The 19745-nt window shown below is 30.5% G+C and overlaps 1 protein-coding gene across 1 annotated transcript in view; it reads left to right on the top strand.

Moving 5' to 3' along the window:
- Positions 1–13500, top strand: part of LOC143048859 (uncharacterized) — a 39551-nt gene extending 26051 nt beyond the window's left edge. Inside the window, exons 10-18 of the mRNA XM_076222731.1 lie at positions 2367–2510; positions 3299–3523; positions 4268–4431; positions 5085–5224; positions 5679–5856; positions 6376–6657; positions 7358–8395; positions 8976–9059; positions 10146–13500. Of these exons, the coding sequence (XP_076078846.1) occupies positions 2367–2510; positions 3299–3523; positions 4268–4431; positions 5085–5224; positions 5679–5856; positions 6376–6657; positions 7358–8395; positions 8976–9059; positions 10146–10354 (2464 nt within the window). The 3' untranslated portion in view covers positions 10355–13500. The remainder of the gene's footprint in view (positions 1–2366; positions 2511–3298; positions 3524–4267; positions 4432–5084; positions 5225–5678; positions 5857–6375; positions 6658–7357; positions 8396–8975; positions 9060–10145) is intronic.
- The last annotated feature ends 6245 nt before the right edge of the window (positions 13501–19745 follow it).

Below are 19745 nucleotides of genomic sequence, written 5' to 3' on the forward strand. Positions count from 1 at the left end.
TTACAATATTGTTGATCAACCATTTCAGAAATTAAAAGCAAACAATGGAGTAGTTATTATATATTTAACCCTCTACATCTCTATCATTATAAAAAAATAGCTTATGCCTTATTTTTCATGTGTTTGAAAACTTGATTTCTGTTGTGGTATGTTTGTTGACTATTTGAATGAAACCTTTCTCTCAAAAACCGAAGTTTATATTGATTTTAGTGTCTTCAAGCATGAAACATTAACTTTATGCATTAAACAGTGAATCTATAACATTTGTGTAGAGAAGGCATAAAACAGTAAATCACTGAATATTTATATAGAAAAATATACTTTCAAAAAAACATAAAAAGAAGTGCACCTTGAAATTTGATCATTTTATAGTGAATATTTATTGGGTGCATCCAGTAAAATTAATTGCTTATTTCTGTGTGATAATTGGAATGGAAATCAGTAGATTACTCGCACATTTAACTTAACATGCAAAACTACTCAGATTTATACAAAAAATAAATAAAGAGAAGCCAAATCTCCACCCCTTTTTTACCTTACCATCTGCAGAAAAAAACTTTATATCTGATTTGAAGGAGAGAAAATGATTTATTATCTGTATTAAATTTTCACAGATAAAGAACATTCGCAAATAATTACTTAATGTGTGCAGTTTGAAGAATTATTTCGGCAACAACCTCAACTTGACAGATTTTACTACTTTCAAAATATTATTTTGAAAATATTATAACCTTGACAAAAATTTCAAAGTTTTAATATTTTGATTATTGAATACCTTCCAAACATCAGTACTAAAATTTTATTGAAAACTTTGAAATCCATTTATAAAATTCCCCTTCTTTGACAAGACTTTTCCAAGTGTTAATGACAGGCTAATTATTGAATACTTTCCGAACATATGTTATAACATTTTAATAAAATCTTTGAAATACAAGTTATAAAATTCCCTATCTTTGACAAGACTTTTCTAAGTGTTAATGATAGGCTAAATTATTGTATACTTTTCAAACATCATTACTAAAATTTGTTTGAAAACTTGAAATACAAGTTATAAAATTCCCTATCTTTGGCAAGACTTTTCCAAGTGATAATGATAGGCTAATTATTATATACTTTTCAACGTCAGTTCTAAAATTTCATAAATTTTACGAAAAAAATCCCACTTTTAATAATATGTTGATTATTGCAGAATGCAAGGGTGATATAAATGTGTTTAGCAAATGGCTATCAGGAAACCTAAGCATTGTGGGAATTTTGGCACGAATTTCATTAGTAAAATCTATTTTAAAGGTTAACTACTTAAACAAACAACCTGTCATTTTATAGCAGCATCATGAATGATTGATTTGGTGTAAGGTGAGAAATTGTTGCCAAGTAGACAAAAGAGTGTCTGCAGACAAGTATTCTAAACTAGGAGGTTGTCAAATTGTGCAATAAGAACAAGTGACACTTTGAAAAAAAGGGGCAAAATCATTTTGCATAGGTTTAAACAAGAATGTTTTGTCTCATGTAATTTCCTCCCATGAGTACTGTTGATCAGTTTTACAGTTTATAAAAAAAAAGGTTATTTCTAATCTAAGGGACTAAGATGTTATTTAGGTAGTAGAACATCCTGATTTAACTATCTGTTAAGATATAAGGTTAGATTAGGAAGGAAAGAAAAAGTGAAGGTATGAAAGAATCTGATTCAATGCTATTTACCAGTACAAACATATTTTCATCACTAATTGTATGACTGAGAGTACATGCAAAATTTCTTCTATCTGTGTCTGTCACCATTCTTCTATCCATCTCTCTGTGACCATGGATTTTGGTCCAAGAAAGTTGTAAATTTTTTTGTTATTGAACAGAGACTAAGATTTGATTTTTTAAATATTTACAAAACTGTAACTCAATATTTGTTCGATTAATAGAGACAAGCCCAATTTTAGATGTTTAAAAGTTCAATTTACCTTTTTAAAGTTATGTAACCTTTCTGATGGAATTATTTACAACTTTTTATGTGTTTTTTGTTTGTTAGTTTTCTCAATTAAAGTTAAAAAGTCTTACAACCAGTTCAAGCTTTCAAACTTTGGATTTGAAATATTTCAGATTTGTTGTTTTCATGTTATTGAACTAAAATGAGGTGGAATATTAAATGATAATTAAAGAAAAAGGGCAATAATACATATATTCTGTATTGATGAAATAAATGATTGTTGAGTTTTAGTCATAAAGTGCATATCTAAGTGCATATCAACTCTATGATCATTCTGGGTGCACCATTTTACCAATTCTATCTGTCTAACTTACAGCATTAAGTTGTTGTGTTAAGACGTTTAACACCCCCAACTATCTAACTAACTAATTCTTTTTGTCTTTTACAGAGATATGTCTCATAACAAGCTGAAGGCCATCGTCAAAGAATCCTTCAAAAATCTAATGGCAGCTAATATCCTCTTACTGAAGAACAACAACATTCAGAACATAGAAGAAGGATCGTTCCATGATTTGGTGTTTCTCACTGAACTGTACGTATAACCTGTCAACAGTCTAATTTAAAGATAATTGAATATTGGAGATTAAGTCATGCATTTTATAATTTTAATGTCAATTTTTAATGATTTATTAATTAAAGGGCTCTTATGAATGTATTGTGAATTATGTATTATTAAGTTATATTTACGACTTGTATGAAGAAATCCGTGATAAAACAAATAAGAAACAAATATATAGTGAAATGGCCTTCATCATGAATTTGCATTTGTGACAGGTAGATCTATCAATTAACCGTAGGTATTTGGATTTAGATTACCGATCTGTCACAAGCAGTTTTGGCACATTTTTTTTTTTAAAGTTCTCAGCATTTTGTTGCTGCAGTGATTATGATTTTGATGGACCAGTATGTCCCAAGAACACGTATATGATGAACCAATCCAAGTCTTTGACTAAGCAGAAAGCACTTTGTCAGAATGAGAGATGATATTATTTTAATAGCATTTTTGTTTGTTATTTACTGTCATCATTCATTGTTAGACTGATCATTTCTGAAAAAGATTTTCTGCTTATATATTGAACTGACGTAATGAATTGTACACAATATCTTTATAACATGGAAACAGTTTTTTGTAATTCCTCTTTCTTGTGTAGTAACACATTCAGATAAAATGATATGTTAGCTTTCATTACCTTGATGATATCATAAATTATACAAGTGATAAGCAGATTTTCAAAATAAATATAGGGCAAAGTAAAAATTAATATTTGAATGTTTTTTTGGCAGCACTGGTTTACATATGATATTTTATTATCTTTACAGAGAATTAAGTAATAATGAACTTTCCTGGACAATAGAAGATATGAATGGAACCTTCAGTGAACTACATAATTTAGAAAGTCTAAGTTTGGAGAACAACAAGATTAAATCTATTGCCAAGAATGCTTTTAATGGTCTAATCAAAGTGAAAACTTTAAATCTTCTCAATAATGAAATATCTACCATCCAGTCAAACGCTTTTGAGACCATGGTTGAGATGGATTCATTGTAAGTATACCTGTTCATCAGACCTTTAAGTGTCGCAGTGAATTATAGTGTTTTGGTGATTCTTTATAACTGAAAGCCATATTCTTTATACCTTTTTCCCCAATTTTGGTCTTTGCCAAAGTTGTTAAAAATGTGGTTACTTTCATGATTTTGCAAAAAAATATACAATGATAAGGAAATGCAACATAATCACACCAAGAAATAAACCTTGCAGGTAGACATGGTAGAGGAGAAAGTGTATTATGACTGAATGTAACCGATCTAATTCTTCAGATGGTCACATGATAATGTTCATTTAATATGTCACGCTTGTTTAAGATATTTGATATCCGTCCTCAGACTTATCACAGAAGTATTAAGTTCATTATACCAGCAGTCTTACTTAACAAGATATTGTGCAACATAATAATACAAACATATTTGTGTAATCATATTTGCTCCCATTAAATAATATCAAATCAACAATGTAATGCAAAAAATGACTAATTTTGATAAAATTATAATCTCTGGTGTTTATGTTGTCACGGTGACATTCATACTGTATTTATGTTTGATCTTTTTGTACATAAGTGGTCATATTATGTAATCATACTCATTTTGAAATAAAACTATCATAATTATGATTGTATTTCATATTATTATTGCAAAAAAGTTATTTAGCACCAAATAATTGCATGTAACAATATACTTCTTCATCTCTTGTTAATGAATGTCAATAGCATGAAAGTTGTTTTTGTTTTGTAGGAAATTTTACTCGACTAACTTTCTGTGTGACTGTAAACTAGCCTGGTTATCACAGTGGTTGATGGCCAAGAAGTTTGAGAAGTCTGTGACAGCTAGTTGTCAACATCCTGACGACCTTGAGGGAAAGAGTATCTTCAGTATTGACCCTGAGCTGTTCAAGTGTGGTAAGGGTTATACTGCTTCTATAGTATATGGACATTAAGATGTCAAGTGTGGTAAGGGTTATACTGCTTCTATAGTATATGCACATTAAGATGTCAAGTGTGGTAAGGGTTATACTGCTTCTATAGTATATGCACATTAAGATGGTATGCACAAATAAATTTCAAAGATAGTAAACTGATTGGAGAACAAGAGCAAAAACATAGAAAAATATCAGCAGTTTTTGGGTTTGTGTCTAAAATGGTTCAATATTTATTAATTTTAACAGTTAACCTCTCCTGTATTTTTTAGACCTGACCTTCATAAAGTTTTAAATAATACCATTACAAGATACACTCACTAATTTCAAGTCCAGCATAAGATAGTGTTGATTGAATCACTGATAAAGTGTGAATGAAGATAGTGTGTTTGATAACACATCGATATAGTGTGATTGTTGATAGGGTGTGTGATAAAACACTGATATCCAATGTTAACTGATTTCTACTGAATATGCAAGGACTTCAAATCAAATGAATTTTATGCGTGTTCAATTTGTGTGTACTGTGATTTTAGTGAACGAAAGGTCTGTTATGTATTTAATATAAAACATTTATCAAAGCACTCCAATGATATAGATCAGTTCTGAATCTTTAAGTGATTGATTACATTACAGATGGTAATACATTAAAACCAGTGATCAGTATCAGTCCCATCTCCAGGAAAGCTGTACAGGGAGATAACATTACTCTTACCTGTGAAGCTGTCAGTACAAAGGATTCAGATACACAATTCAATTGGAAGAAAGACAATATAGTAAGTTTCATTATTGTTATCCCAAAAAAGTTGTCAGCACTGCAGATTTTGAGAACTTGCTAAGTTGGAAGAAAGTTAGCTGAAATAATTTTTTTTTTTGCTGGAAGAAAATTGTTTGAAAAAGGTGCTTTATTGCTTCTTAATTGTAGACCATAACATCAATGTGGAAGAGTATCCAATGCAAACAATTCATTTTAAAATAAAAAAAAATCAGCTTTTGTGATGCTGTTTCATTGAGGACTTCCATGTATTCCTATCACACTTTCACAGTAAAATACAGCACAAAAGGAAACTGTACTGCAGCCATGGCTTTAAACAGAAAATATGCAGACATCTCCATTTTAATCTTAAGTATCAATTATATTGTAAAATGTTTTTAGATATTAAAATGTTGGTGTCAGTAATTTTGATTGTGTTTAATACGTGTATTGTAAGGATGATGCTTATATTTCAGTTACTGCTGAATCCATTAACTGAGAACAAAATAGCAAAAGATGATACTAAGATAATCAGATATTCCTCCAAATTACATCTTAATGAACTGAAGGACGGTGATTCTGGGGTCTATCAATGTGTTATATTAAACAGCTTTGGACCAGCATACTCAATGAAGGCCTCCATTGAAGTCCATGGTTAGTTTTGTCTCATAAATTATTTTTTGATATTTTTATGATTGTTTAATTTATTTCAATATTTGATGAATTGTGCTAATTTTGTTGTTCTAAATGTTCAACTATGCAACTATAGCAACTATGTCTTTCAAATGAAAAAGAATCAAAAATAGATTGACTCTTCAACCTGAAAGTCAAAATTAGTAAATTTAGATTTATTATCCATCTTTGCACCAACAAGAAGGACAAAAATTAAACATCCTTTTTCAGTATTGACCAGTAAAGTATGATACATTAAAACAAACATTAGAAAATGAAGTAACAAAAACTGTCATATATAGGATAATGGAAACAGAAGAAAAAAACACACAAAATATAAAGCATGTAAAACCATACAACAAAAGATTATAATTCAAAGTGATATGTGTAAATAAAAAAAACAAAGTAATTCAGCAATATGGATTTTTTTTTCCAACCTCTTTTACAGTATTTTCCATAAATCTGCTCATTTAAGTTAACGGTACATTTTCTTTTGTCTAGTATTCCCCCACTTCTCAAAGAAACCATTTGATGTAACAGTCAAGGTTGGTTCAGCTGCTCGCTTGGAATGTTCTGCCACTGGTCGACCTAATCCAACCATTTCTTGGTCCAAAAATGGAGGAGATGATTTTCCAGCAGCTAGAGAGAGGCGTATGCATGTTATGCCAGATGATAATATTTTCTACATTCTTGATGTAACTAAATTTGATGAGGGAACTTATACTTGCACAGCAAAAAATGATGCAGGATCTATTAGCGCTAATCTTAATCTTACAGTTTTGCGTAAGTATTGAAATTTTTGATTTAAGAATTATTGAATTAAAATTTAACAATAAAACACTTTATTACACTAAGTACTTATAACAATAGAACAGAAAAAGAGTAAGCAGTACATACTCATTTATGTTGAAAAAAAAGTAGTTTTTTGTGTAATCATTATACAACATTTATCAAGATTTAAAAAAAAAAAAACCTCAACTTAAATACCTATGAAAAAGATTTTTTTTTTTTATATTTATGATATTTGAAATAAAAAAAAAACTGAAATAGTTCTAAATTTTATTTCATACTCTATATACTGAATATTTATAAAGATAGGGAGATGTGGTATGATAACCAATGAGACAACTCTCAGCCAGAGTTTAAAAAACATGGATATACACAATTATAGGTCACCAACCGGCCTTCAAAAATGAGTAAAACACATACTGTGTAGCCGGCTATAATATCCAGACCTGAAAAATGTTAAACAAGAAAAAAATAACAGCCAAATTATCACAATACAATTTATAAAAAAACAAATATGACAGACATGAACCAATGACAACCACTGAATTACAGGCACATAGAGAATGTGGCAAGGTTAAACATGTTTGTCAACACACAATCCTGTTTTTAAGATGGATTTTTTTTTTAAATTCAATATTTTGACTCTTTCTTGTTGCAATCAGAAGAAACAATTTTGTATAAATTTTCATTTTAGAAATCCCAGCTTTTGTGAGACCAATGGAAAGGATTAAGAAAACCCAGGAAGGAGGTACAACAGTGATAGAATGTATGGCAGAGGGTATCCCAAAACCTAGACTGACTTGGTATAAAAGTAACAAACCTCTGGAATCAAACCAACAACGATATTTCTTTACTGCTGATAACCAACTGTTAATAATCGTTCAAACTCAGGCCAGTGATGCAGGAGAATATAAGTGTAATATGACCAATACTCTGGGACATGTCAGTGGCGTATCAAAGCTTGTTGTGTTCCGTGGAGATAAACAAATCTCTGTTGATCCCAAACCTGGTCCCTTAATTACAACCCCAAGTGATGAATCGACGACAACAGGAATAATAATCATTGCCGTAGTGTGTTGTGTGGTTGGAACTTCTCTGGTGTGGGTTATCATTATATATCAGACAAGAAAGAGACATGAAATGTACAGTGCCACGCCCACTGACGAGACCACTTTACCCTGTGAAGTGGCAGGCCAAGGGTACCAGCCCTATCCAGATGGTGGTACCTTGTACAATGGTCCAATGACTGTTCAGGGCTATCCATATCAGGACTATCAAATACAGGAATCTGGGTATGAATCTTCCTCAGGACAGTATCGTGCTCCGAGACCAGCAATATTTCCCAGTGATGTGGATGAAGAAGAGAATAATATGACAGCTCAGTTAACTTTTCATGAACATAAGAATCGGGATAATAGTGATAGTGACATTCATTATCCCAATAGTGAAACAGATTCAATGAAAAGTTCTCAGAGTACGAGTAGTACTCATACAAGTGGACATCAGACTTTACAGACCTTTCGTCCAATACTCAGTAATTCTAATACTTTTGTAAATAGAACTCAATCTCAGTCAGATTCTTGTGAAAATTGTGAGAAACAGAGACACTCTTCAAGTGCCGATATGCATTCATGTTCACATAAACAATCTATACACAGTATACCTATACCGAATGGAGTGGCACTTCATCATGGCTCTCTACCTCAGCCACCAGGTTACTCGTGTTTAAGAGGTCAGTTTCAATTGTTTAGTTTTTATATGATTTATATTAATTATTATTTGATGGGGATAATAAGACATTTATGAATTCTTAGGTTTTCAATTAGTCCTTACACTTCCACCTTTCTACTAAAAATATGTTGATATATTAACAATGTAATTTTAAAATAGGATTTGGTCAAGAAAGAAGGAACAAGTCACTTACTATTGGCATCATATCTGAAATATGAGAGTTTTTAGATAAGTTTGAAAATTGTCAGAACATAAAATGGATAATGAATTAACTAAATAATAACTCCTTATTAAAGTTCTTAAACCACTACTCCATTTCAATCAGCCACAAAGAACATCATTAGCAGTAGGACTTTAGTGTCAGGAACAAAACTGTATGGTATTTTAAAAAAAAATCAATATACATATTTTTGTTATAACCTTGATGTCATTATACATTAACTTTTGAAGTCTTCATTTATGGAAAATATATTTCCATGTCCATATTTATAATTTAATTTTGTTCAAATTTGGATAAATAGTTTCAATTAGAAATGTTAATTTAAGGTGAACAGAGAATCATGATTTATTTTTGGTTTCAGATTCCTCATGTGTAATTTGCAATTGTGATAATGAGGTCAGTGGATGTACTAGTCAACTGTCCCAAACACCACCATACTCAGATCGTAAGTATACCTAAGGGTTACAAAGTATCTAAAACACTATCATACTTAATTTATTTTAATATCTTATGAGCTACAAACTCATAAGTTTGATGAAGGATAACCAATTGACTGAAAACACCACAAAACTTAAATTCTATAATTATGGATAACAATTTTTCCCATGCATCGCCATATTCATATAGTATAAACAACTAAAAGTTAATTGTTAGTTGTCTTATATACCATATGATTTAATTCATCGATACTATTTAAATTGCTTGGGAATTTTAGAAACATACCATATAAAAGTCATGTCATCAGATCAAATTGAATTTCCTAGACTTAGGTCACTAAACCTTTTCAAAATATTTAAATGTAAAAGTCAACTGTCCCTATCAACACCATATTTAATTGAGTTGAGAAGTTGACTGCTTTAAACAAAATATATAAAAATCCTAACAATAACTTGAGAGACTATTCCCACAAAGCACTTTGTTATTATTTAAGAGTTGTTTGTCGTCCATCTTGAGGACCATGGTACTTAACTAGAGTTATTAGTTAAGGTCAACTAAAACTTGTTAATCAAAGGTCACACTGCCTTTTTGTAAGACCTGTTGATTTCTTTTATACACAAATAACAGAATGGTTCCTTTTAAAAAAACAATAATGCAAAATCATTTGATTGTAGGTACAGCCAACATCTACAAAATAGTAATAATATAAAAAAAAAAAGGTCATGATTCAGTCCACAGTTTATGTCTTAATCTATTCATATAAAAAAGAAGATGGGGTATGATTGCCAATGAGACAACTTTCTACAAGAGACCAAATAATACACAAATTAACAACTATAGGTCACGTACAGCCTTTTACAATGAACAAAGCTCATACCGCATAGTCAGCTATATAAAGCCCAAAAAAGACAAATGGAAAACAATTGATATGAAAAAACTAACGGCCTAATTTATGTACAAAAAAAAAATGAAGGAAAAACAAATTTGTAACATATCAAATTACAACATCATGTAAGTTTTTTTTTTAAAGAAATAGACCCATAGATATAATGTAGTATAATTCTAATTATAATGTTTTTTTTTGTTATTACAGCTTGTAATCATCATACCAAAGTACCTTCATCACCAAATGGACCACACACTAGCTGCCATAACTCATCTAATACTCCAGACACTGGTCCAGAGAAAAGCCCACCTGCCATTCCTCCTAAACAACATAAACATTCTCATATACGCTCTTTACCCAATGGCGTCCATTTAATGGTCAATGGATCTGTCGTCAATGGTGCTGTAGACATTTAGTATTTATTTTTCAAATTGTGATTTGCATAATATTTAAATATGAATTTGTTAGATTTTTTTAAACAGAAAAAGGACATGAATTGTTATATAGTTCAAAATCTGTACTGTTTTTTTTTTTATGAAAACTGATCACTCTAGATAATTCCAAATCTGAAAAACATAAAATTTCTTGTTTTTTTTTTCAAGTAAGGGCATTATCATTTAATTGCTTAAAGTGCCATTATGTAAAATTTGTTATGCAAATTATGTGTTATTTCTAGTTTAAAATATGAACGTACTACAAATCTTTGCTTGTGAAAATGAAGTTAGTTTTAAAAATGTCAGTTTCTCCAAAAATTTCTTTTGAATTTGATAAAATTACATGCTATTATACTTTTGTCTAATTTTAGACCAATTTAAATTCATAAGACTGTATTGTGTCCAATATTCAATGTAAGCAATGTAATGAAAAATGAATTTAAGCTCCTTAGGTGCCTACTTTCAAATTAAAAATCTACTTCATTGGCCTTAAGATCTTTTTTAATTAGATTATTTTACTGAAAAAGACTTTTAGTTGAGTTACTGATATTTTGAATGGTAAATTTTATAATGAATCTTAAATGGCATTTTTTTTATAATTTTGTTATACATCATGTTTTTATAGATAACTCATTTTGTGAATCATGTTAAAATGCATTGTACTTTGTTGTATATAAATGACGAGATATACCTCAGAGAGAGCCCAGAAACTAACTAGTGGCTTTTCTACAAGATTCAAACAAAAACAAATACATTTTTGTCAAACAGTATAACAGAATATCAATCCTTTGGATTACAATAGTCTACTTTATAGATTACATTGGTTACAAATAATTGATTATTTTAAACTTTTTGCCTTCTAACTGTAAAGTTGTACTGTGCAGTCTCAGCGTCCATATAAATGGTAACTGGACTAATCAGTTATCTCAAATACAATTGTGTTCCTAAAATACATCCCCCTTTCTATTTTTATTTACTGCAGGGAAGTCCTAGTTCATTTTCAATGGCTTTAATTTGTTGATTTTATTTTAGATTATTAGTATAGCTGTGTGTATGTCATTGAATCAGCTTTATGAAATTATGATTTACAAAAATATTCTTCTTATCTAGATTGAAATTTTAAAAACAATAAACTTTTTATTCCATAGATGTGGTAAGAAGTCAGACCAGTTTAATATATTGTTACTTCCATTCAAAAAAATAATGCATTGATTTGAGAATATCTTACACAATTAATTTGATTTAAGTAGAGTTTTTATATAACTTCTATTACACAAACATTCTGTTTTAGCCAGAATTGCATTTTGTGCAAGGAATTTTTGTTAAACAGTTGAAAAAACATTTAACCAAAAAGGATCTTTGGGAACAACAAAAGTATACACAATTTAACACTGTACCAACTCTTCCACAAAAAGGTATAACAATGCATTCATTCTTGTTTTAAAATATTTATTTATTATGTTCAAAGTAGAAGTAAAATCTATGGAAAGGCAAATAATAAATGTCTAAAGTAGGGTTTTGTTAAGCGGATCTAAGAAATTGTGGCCATTCTAGACACAAATTTTTGATAATGTAAAAATAAACATGAATATTTATGAAGCTGATTTAATTGTGACATGATTGTGATAGAAATATTTGTTATGTACAAATGTACCAAAGTTATAAGATAAATCCAATATTGGGTGCTTAGCATTTCCAGAGACTTGGAAGTTTACTCTACTTGTTTGACGAGAAAATACTTTTTTTCTGACCAAGAAATCCATAAAGTTGCTGTACACAAATTAAAAGAATATAATAAATTATTTTTGTGAAACATTTACTTGTAAAGGCAAATGGTAGTACAATAATAACTTTGTCTTTTACTGCTTTTCAGTATAAGAAGGCTCTTTTTTACATCACATCTTTTCAAGTTTGTGGTCTAAATTAAATTTTTAAACTTTCACTTGATCCAAAATGAATACTCTATATTTTAATATAACAACTTCCGATATAAGTGTCAATATAAACATACTCTATTAACTTATTCAACAGCATGTTTCATTTAATATGAATAGGAGACATTTTCTATTAGTGATAAACACATAAAATTTGAATCTTGGATTAAACATCTGCACATATAATACAAACCGCGACGAAGTGTCAATTTTCCTGGTTTGACATAACAGCTGTGTGTATATATGGAACAAGAAGATAGTATTACCTCCACAATAGCTTTGATAGAGCAACACCTTTATATACATGTCTGAACACTGTTTTAATGTGCAAACTTTTTCTAATGTTTCTCTCTGACATGCAATTTGTGAGCATAAAATTACAAATTGATATAGTATAGTCCTTCAAGTTTAGGTGAAATAAGGTTAGATTTCTTCCAAATGAAAATTTCATATAAAGTTTGTACATGAAATTGATATGTTAATATAAAATATACCACAAACGTTTTCTACATTGATGAATTTTTGCACTATCAGTTTCCTTTATTAATTGATTTAATGTCTCATAATTGGATCAGATTTCGTTATTCAACACTCTCTCTTCATAAAATTAATTACTTTATGCCTCAGATGTTAGAACATCTGCATGTGAGGGAAAATATTATTAATATGCATATCACATATCTGATATAAACACCCAGAATACCTTTACAAGTATATGTTTTACAACATGTTGTTACAAACGTTTGCCAAAATAAAACTCAATAAGAAATCCATTCATCGTTGACAGAACTTCTTTTTTTGTATGTTGACTTATGTTTTAGTAAAATCAATTCTTGTGTTAAAAGTAAATTACATTGATTTTTAAATAAAAGAACCTTAGTTTTGTACATTTTATTGTGCCATTAGTTTGTGCCTTTGATATAATGTGATAACATACATTTCAGTACTGTAATCAGAATGTCATGTAATGGGTTCTTTAAAAACAGTATCTACGATTTATTTTGTTATAATGATTGATATATGCAAATAAAATGTTCAAAGTCATTTTATGTATACATTGTCAAATTGAAATGCCATCTCATTTGTATGCAAACTGCTGCATGTTTGTTATGTAGTACCAATGGCCAAAATAATGTTCAATTCTTGTATTCTTTGAAAATAAAAATCATTTTTAATAAAAAATATATTAATAATTATTGGTTTTCCATATATGCATTAATCAAATTAAATAAATAAAATATTTACTTTGACCAATCAAAGATCCGTAACGGGCCAATGACAATTAACAATTGTTATTTGAGGCATACAAACTCATACCTTACAATTACATAATGTGGGAAGATGTCGAAGGGAAACTCTTATAAAAAAAATGTTTGGTAAGCGAGTGAAAACTTTTGCTAAGAATCCAAATTAGGTCCACCAGTAATAACTGAACCAGTAGAAAGAGATAATGGCACTGGAACATAAAATCAACAAACAATACAAACAGAACTAATGAAACACAAATGAACCCCCCAAAAAACTACAGCAATGGATGTTGTGTGGCTGCTTCAACATAGCCTATTCATACAAAGCTGTATGTTTAAGAAAGTAGATTCCCTGGATGCTTTCAAAAAACAAATAGATTTGTTTTTAATGTAAAATACTCATTTATTATGAGTAATAGAATAACAATATTTGGTTTATGGGATCCTGGCAAGGTCAACATGTCTGTCAGACAGTGATTATCAAGGTTCGAGTTTTGTGGTCAAGTCCGATTCTATAAGCAATATGTCAACTGTATTTGATGTGTGGAAAGATTTTGTAAGGTGAATTGTTGGAATGGCAGGTTTTATATGACGTTGATCTCATTTTCATGGTTCATAGGTCAATGTTAAAGATTTTGTTGTTTGGTTCGTTTTTCAAAAACTTTGTAAAACAATATTTAAGCTGTATTTGGGTTACGAATGATTGGAAGGTGTGCATGATATATTTGTAAAGTGTATGCCTGTTTGACTGGTTGCCTTGAATATTTTATGTTCATTGGAAAATGTATGAAGTTTTTGTGGTTCATCTATTTCTAAGATACTCTAAACTATATGGACACTTTAAGTGATATATTGAATGATTTTAAGGTGTACATGTCTGTCTACATATTTCATCTGACCCTGACCTCTTCATGGTTCATTGGTCAATGTTCAGTACACATGATTCCTTCGCTTACCAGAATTAGCTATTTGTAAGCTTTATTTGGTATATTGAATTGTGATTGGACGTTGTTAACTTTCAACGTAAGTTCAATCCAGTAAAGCAGGCAGGATATTTCAGAGTGTGTACTCTTCTTTTCTGTATACGTTGTCGATGTCGTTGACATCGACAATATCCATTTTAATACCGAAATTTAAACAAACATTACGATTTATTCCTCTATTCATCTCCGCTAGATAAGTGAAATTCAGAATGTCCTCAATAAAATTACGATATATGTAAAAACAATGATATGTTGTACAATTTTAAACGGCACATTTTTGTCGAGCCTTCGACTTTAGTCGAAAAAGTGAGACTAAGCGATCCTACATTCCGTCGTCGTCGTCGGCGGCGGCGGCGTCCACAAATATTCACTCTGTGGTTAAAGTTTTTGAAATTTTAATAACTTTCCTAAACTATACTGGATTTCTACCAAGCTTGGAAAGAAGCTTGTTTATGATCATAAGATAGTATCCAGAAGAAAATTTTGTAAAAGTAAAATTCCATTTTTTCCGTATTTTACTTATAAATGGACTTAGTTTTTCTGCGGGGAAACATTTCATTCACTCTGCGGTTAAAGTTTTTAAAATTTTAATAACTTTCTTAAACTATCCTGGGTTTGTACCAAACTTAGACAGAAGCTTGTTTACGATCATAAGATAGTATCCAGAAGTAAATTTTGTAACAAAATAAATCCATTTTTTCCGTATTTTACTTTTAAATGGACTTAGTTTTTCTGCGGGGAAACATTACATTCACTCTGTGGTTAAAGTTTTTAAAATCTTAATAACTTTCTTAAACTATCCTTGGTTTGTACCAAACTTGGACAGAAGCTTGTTTATGATCATAAGATAGTATCCAGAAGTAAATTTTGTAAAAAAAAAAATCCATTTTTTCCGTATTTTACTTATAAATGGACTTAGATTTTCTTCCAGTTAACATTACATACAGTCTGCAGTTAAAGTTTTTAAAACATTAATTAGATTCAAAAACTATCCTGGATTTTTACCAAACTTGGACAGAAGCTTCTTACAATCAAAAGATAGTATCAAGAGGAATATTTTTATTGATTTTTTTCCTTACTTTTGTTGAGCCTGCGGTTTACAGCAAAAGTAGGCGAGACACCGTTTTCCGTGGAACCCTTACAAATTTTTATTAAAAGTTTTCCTTAACTGATTTTTTTCTATCAATGAGTTTAATCTAAGTTCATATGATACAGTTGTCGATATCGATGACATCCAGTGTGTATTGACAAAAAAATGTTCCAAATGTCCTCCTAACACAGTTGTCATAGTTGTCTTTATAGACAATTAAGTTTCTTCTGGTGCACATAATTTCATTTTAAAATGTCGATTTCGAGGATATCTAATTCAATCTTCATTATGTGTTTTTCTATTTATTTAATTTAGTGTATGCACCTTAATTCGAGTCGACTGTGAAGCTTAACAATGTTCAAATAAGGAGATATTGTACGATTTCAATTGAGACATCTAACCTCCAGTAACAAAAAAGGACAAGGATGTAAAAACAACTCAATGTCATCGGACAGTCTTCAACAATGCGCAAAACCAACCGACATGATAAATTATCAAATGGGAACACACACATACTGATTGTTTGTTTATAAACATGATAAACAAAAACAAATATGACAGATATCAACCGCTGACAACCACTGATCAGCTCCAAAGTTGAGCCAGTCACACTCAGGATGTGGCTGTTATAAAAATCTTTATATGAGTGCTAAACCATTTACTTACATATTCAAAACATGAAAAACTGAGTTGGAAAAGGCTGTTTTACATTGACATTTCGGGGCCTTTTATAGCTGACTATGCGGTATGGGCTTTGTTCATTGTTGAAACCGTACGGTGACCTCTAGCTGTTAATTTCTGTGTCATTTTGGTCTCTTATGGAGAGTTGTCTCATTGTCAATCATAACACATCTTTTTTTATATTGACTCATTAGATCGATACGAAGCACAACATGATTGCCTTGTATAACTATGATGAACAACAAATTAATTCCAATAAATAAATGTTTATATATAAAAATGTCATTGTCTTAAAAGTAATCATCGACATCGATTCGATATCGTGTTGATATTGTCAATATTGACGATATCGACATCATATTTTGTCATGGTTGTTGTCAGCAAAATCGACATGGTTTCATGAGTGAATACGTAACTTAATATTGATTCCATATGGTAAAGATAAAAATATATATTAATATACTATTGATCAAAATAAATTGAAATTTTACCTGAAAGTTTTTGCTGTGACGACGCATTTGGAATTCATGGTAAAACAAAAGAAAAACCTTCTAACACCAACAAATGGAGCTCTTCAATGTTTGGCAAGTTTTTCGCAAATATACCGTAGATTATTATAAGTTATCAAGAAATAATCTCCTCGCTTGTTTTCTTTTAAATAAACAGACATAACCTTATAAATCGTTAAATTAAAAAAAAAAAAGGCATAGTTTTTATCTTTAAGTTGTTTTCTTTTGTTCCCGCTTTACCAGTTCTCACTACGCACGTAAAGAAGCCAATTTCTTTTTTCGTCTGGATTCATAGCTTTCCATATTCAAAGTCCTTCATTTTTTGAAAAAAAATAGTAAAGGTTGGATTTCCAGATAGAAGTGATTCGAGTACTTTTGATAAAAGCTTGATGCAATATTACAGACACACAGAATAAGGTAGCCTGACTTCAATCCCGGACCGATTTAGCTGCGCGTCGTTACTGGCAGGTTGAGCCAGGAACCCAGGCTACGAAAGGGCGAACAGTTTACTATATCCCTATCACTATGAGAAAGATCCGTTTGCGCCAAAAATGCGTCCTTTTGCACCACAACTTTTTTTCTCCAATGGTACGTTTGCGTCACATGTTTTAAAATTACATAGTATCATTTGCGCCAAAAATAAAACATACGATTGCGCAAATTAAGAGAAAAATGACTTCCCTACTCCTTTATTTGGACTTAGAACCGGCAGTTTTCACGGCAAATGTTTCCTTTTCTGAAACATATTTTCTTTTCACTGCTGCTGCATGGGTACTTCCCAAATTAATGTATGTAGTAGCTTGTAACCTCACTTTATTGTCCAAAAACACAAACATTTAAGGTTGAAATGCATAAAACAGTAAAAACAAATGCTTCTATTTTCTTCTCTATTGGTATTTATCTGTATTAAATATACAGCAAAGCAATAAGTTTTATTCTCTCTCTGTACATTGACTGTCTAATGCATTTTAAGTCGTTTCTCTGCAGATGTTCATCTTCATGGGGAAATATCTCCGAACATATGATACTTTTCAAGCCAAAAATAAGAATAAATATATAGCAATCATTAATATTTATGATAGATATGTGTACAGGTAAATTGGCGAAAATGAGTTTCGAATATTGACGCAATTGATACTTTTGAAAATAAAATTTTGCGCAAATGATACCCCTTAAAAACAGTAATTGGCGCAAAAAGACTGCTGCCATCACTATCCCATAGTAAAAATAAGCCAATAACAATACATTGAAATTTTACCTGAAAGTTTTTGCTGTGACGACGCATTTATGGTAAAACAAAAGAAAAAATATTTCAACACCAACAAATGGACCTCTTCAATGTTTGGCAAGTTTTTCGCAAATATACCGTAGTTTTTTTTATAAACTCGTAGCAAACCTCGCGTTTTTCTATTTAGTCGACTATTGAAATCTTGAAAGCTGTAGCTAACGGACAAAGGGACGTAACTCTATCGTACACGTGTATTGTACACAATGAAAATTAAATACAGTATCTACTTCTTATCTTACTCTGAAATAAAAAAAATAAAAAAGTGTAAAAAAAATGGCGAAAAACGTATATATCTGCAATGCAATTACAAGTGCGCCGCCTAAGCCCTATACATCTGAGATTTTTTAGTTTGACTGTATTTATATATTATAGCGGTTGTAGGTTTAAAGACCAAACAGCCTATTCATTTCTACCAGTGATTTTTCCTAAAAATTTTGCGTGAAGGTATTTCATGATTTAAGGAACAAAATATGATGAAAAAAATGGGGATCACCGACTTTGTTTTGTCACTATAGCAACCTCAGTTTCGTGTTTTCCCGAGTATTAACATAATATTTACTTGTTATTTAAACTCTCAAAAAAATCCTAAAATATCGAACCTACAACCATAATTCTTGTTTCACGTTTTGCCAGATTGCAGGCTATAGACTTTGATAAATTGTTGAAAATCATAGTTATAAAGACGTACTTTTTTCTAAATGCGTTCAGATATTGGGCTGCCGGATTTTTGGTATGTGAGTTACCTATGATGAGTTACAGATCAAGTTTAAGTTCCGCCGTCAGCTAATGTTTCCTGTAATTTCGGGCTTTGGACTTTGATAAATATTTGAAAATCACAGTTATACGGACCTTTTTTTTCTAAATGCTTTCAGAAATTGGCCTGATTTTTGGTATGTGAGTTACCTATGATGAGTTACAGATCAAGTTTAAGTTCCGCTCAGCTAATTTTTCCTGTAATTTCGGGCTTTGGACTTTGATAAATATTTGAAAATCGCAGTTATACGGACCTTTTTTTCTAAATGCTTTCAGATATTGGACTGATTTTTGGTATGTGAGCTAACAATGATGAGGTCATGACAAATCAAGTTGAAGTTTCGTTCTGCTCCGCTAATTTTTGCCAAAATCAATAAGAGCTTTTTTGTCACTACCAAGTTGCGTTAGTTGATGTGCACAAACAATAGGCTGTTTGGTCTTTTAAAACATGTATCTTAGCGTTCTTGTAAATATTCATATTCAAAACAATACTAATAAATGAGAGTTATCCCTTGTTTCGATATTGTCCCCCTTCATATAAAAGAATAAAGAGAATACCAGTTTACTGGAGTTTTGAGTAAGATTTTACTATTCTGTTGCTATCTAAAAATCTCAATTTACCAACTGGCCAAACAACTTCAGGAATAAAGTCGAACAGTATACAGCAAATATAAACCCTTTGTAAATTGGTTCAAAGAGACGTTCATTAGAAATACACATGTTGCTGAATAGTATATTTGTTTCTCGTTTATTTTTATCAAGGATTTTTATTGTTCAATACAAATCCTTGTTGTTATATACATAAATCAGGCCGTTAGTTTTATTGTTTGAATTATGTTTTTATTTATATTTTGTCGTGATGGGGGCGCAAGTAGCAATTGAAGTTGG

Source organism: Mytilus galloprovincialis, chromosome 1, assembly GCF_965363235.1.
Source record: "Mytilus galloprovincialis chromosome 1, xbMytGall1.hap1.1, whole genome shotgun sequence".
NCBI classification, from domain to species: Eukaryota; Metazoa; Mollusca; class Bivalvia; order Mytilida; family Mytilidae; genus Mytilus; species Mytilus galloprovincialis.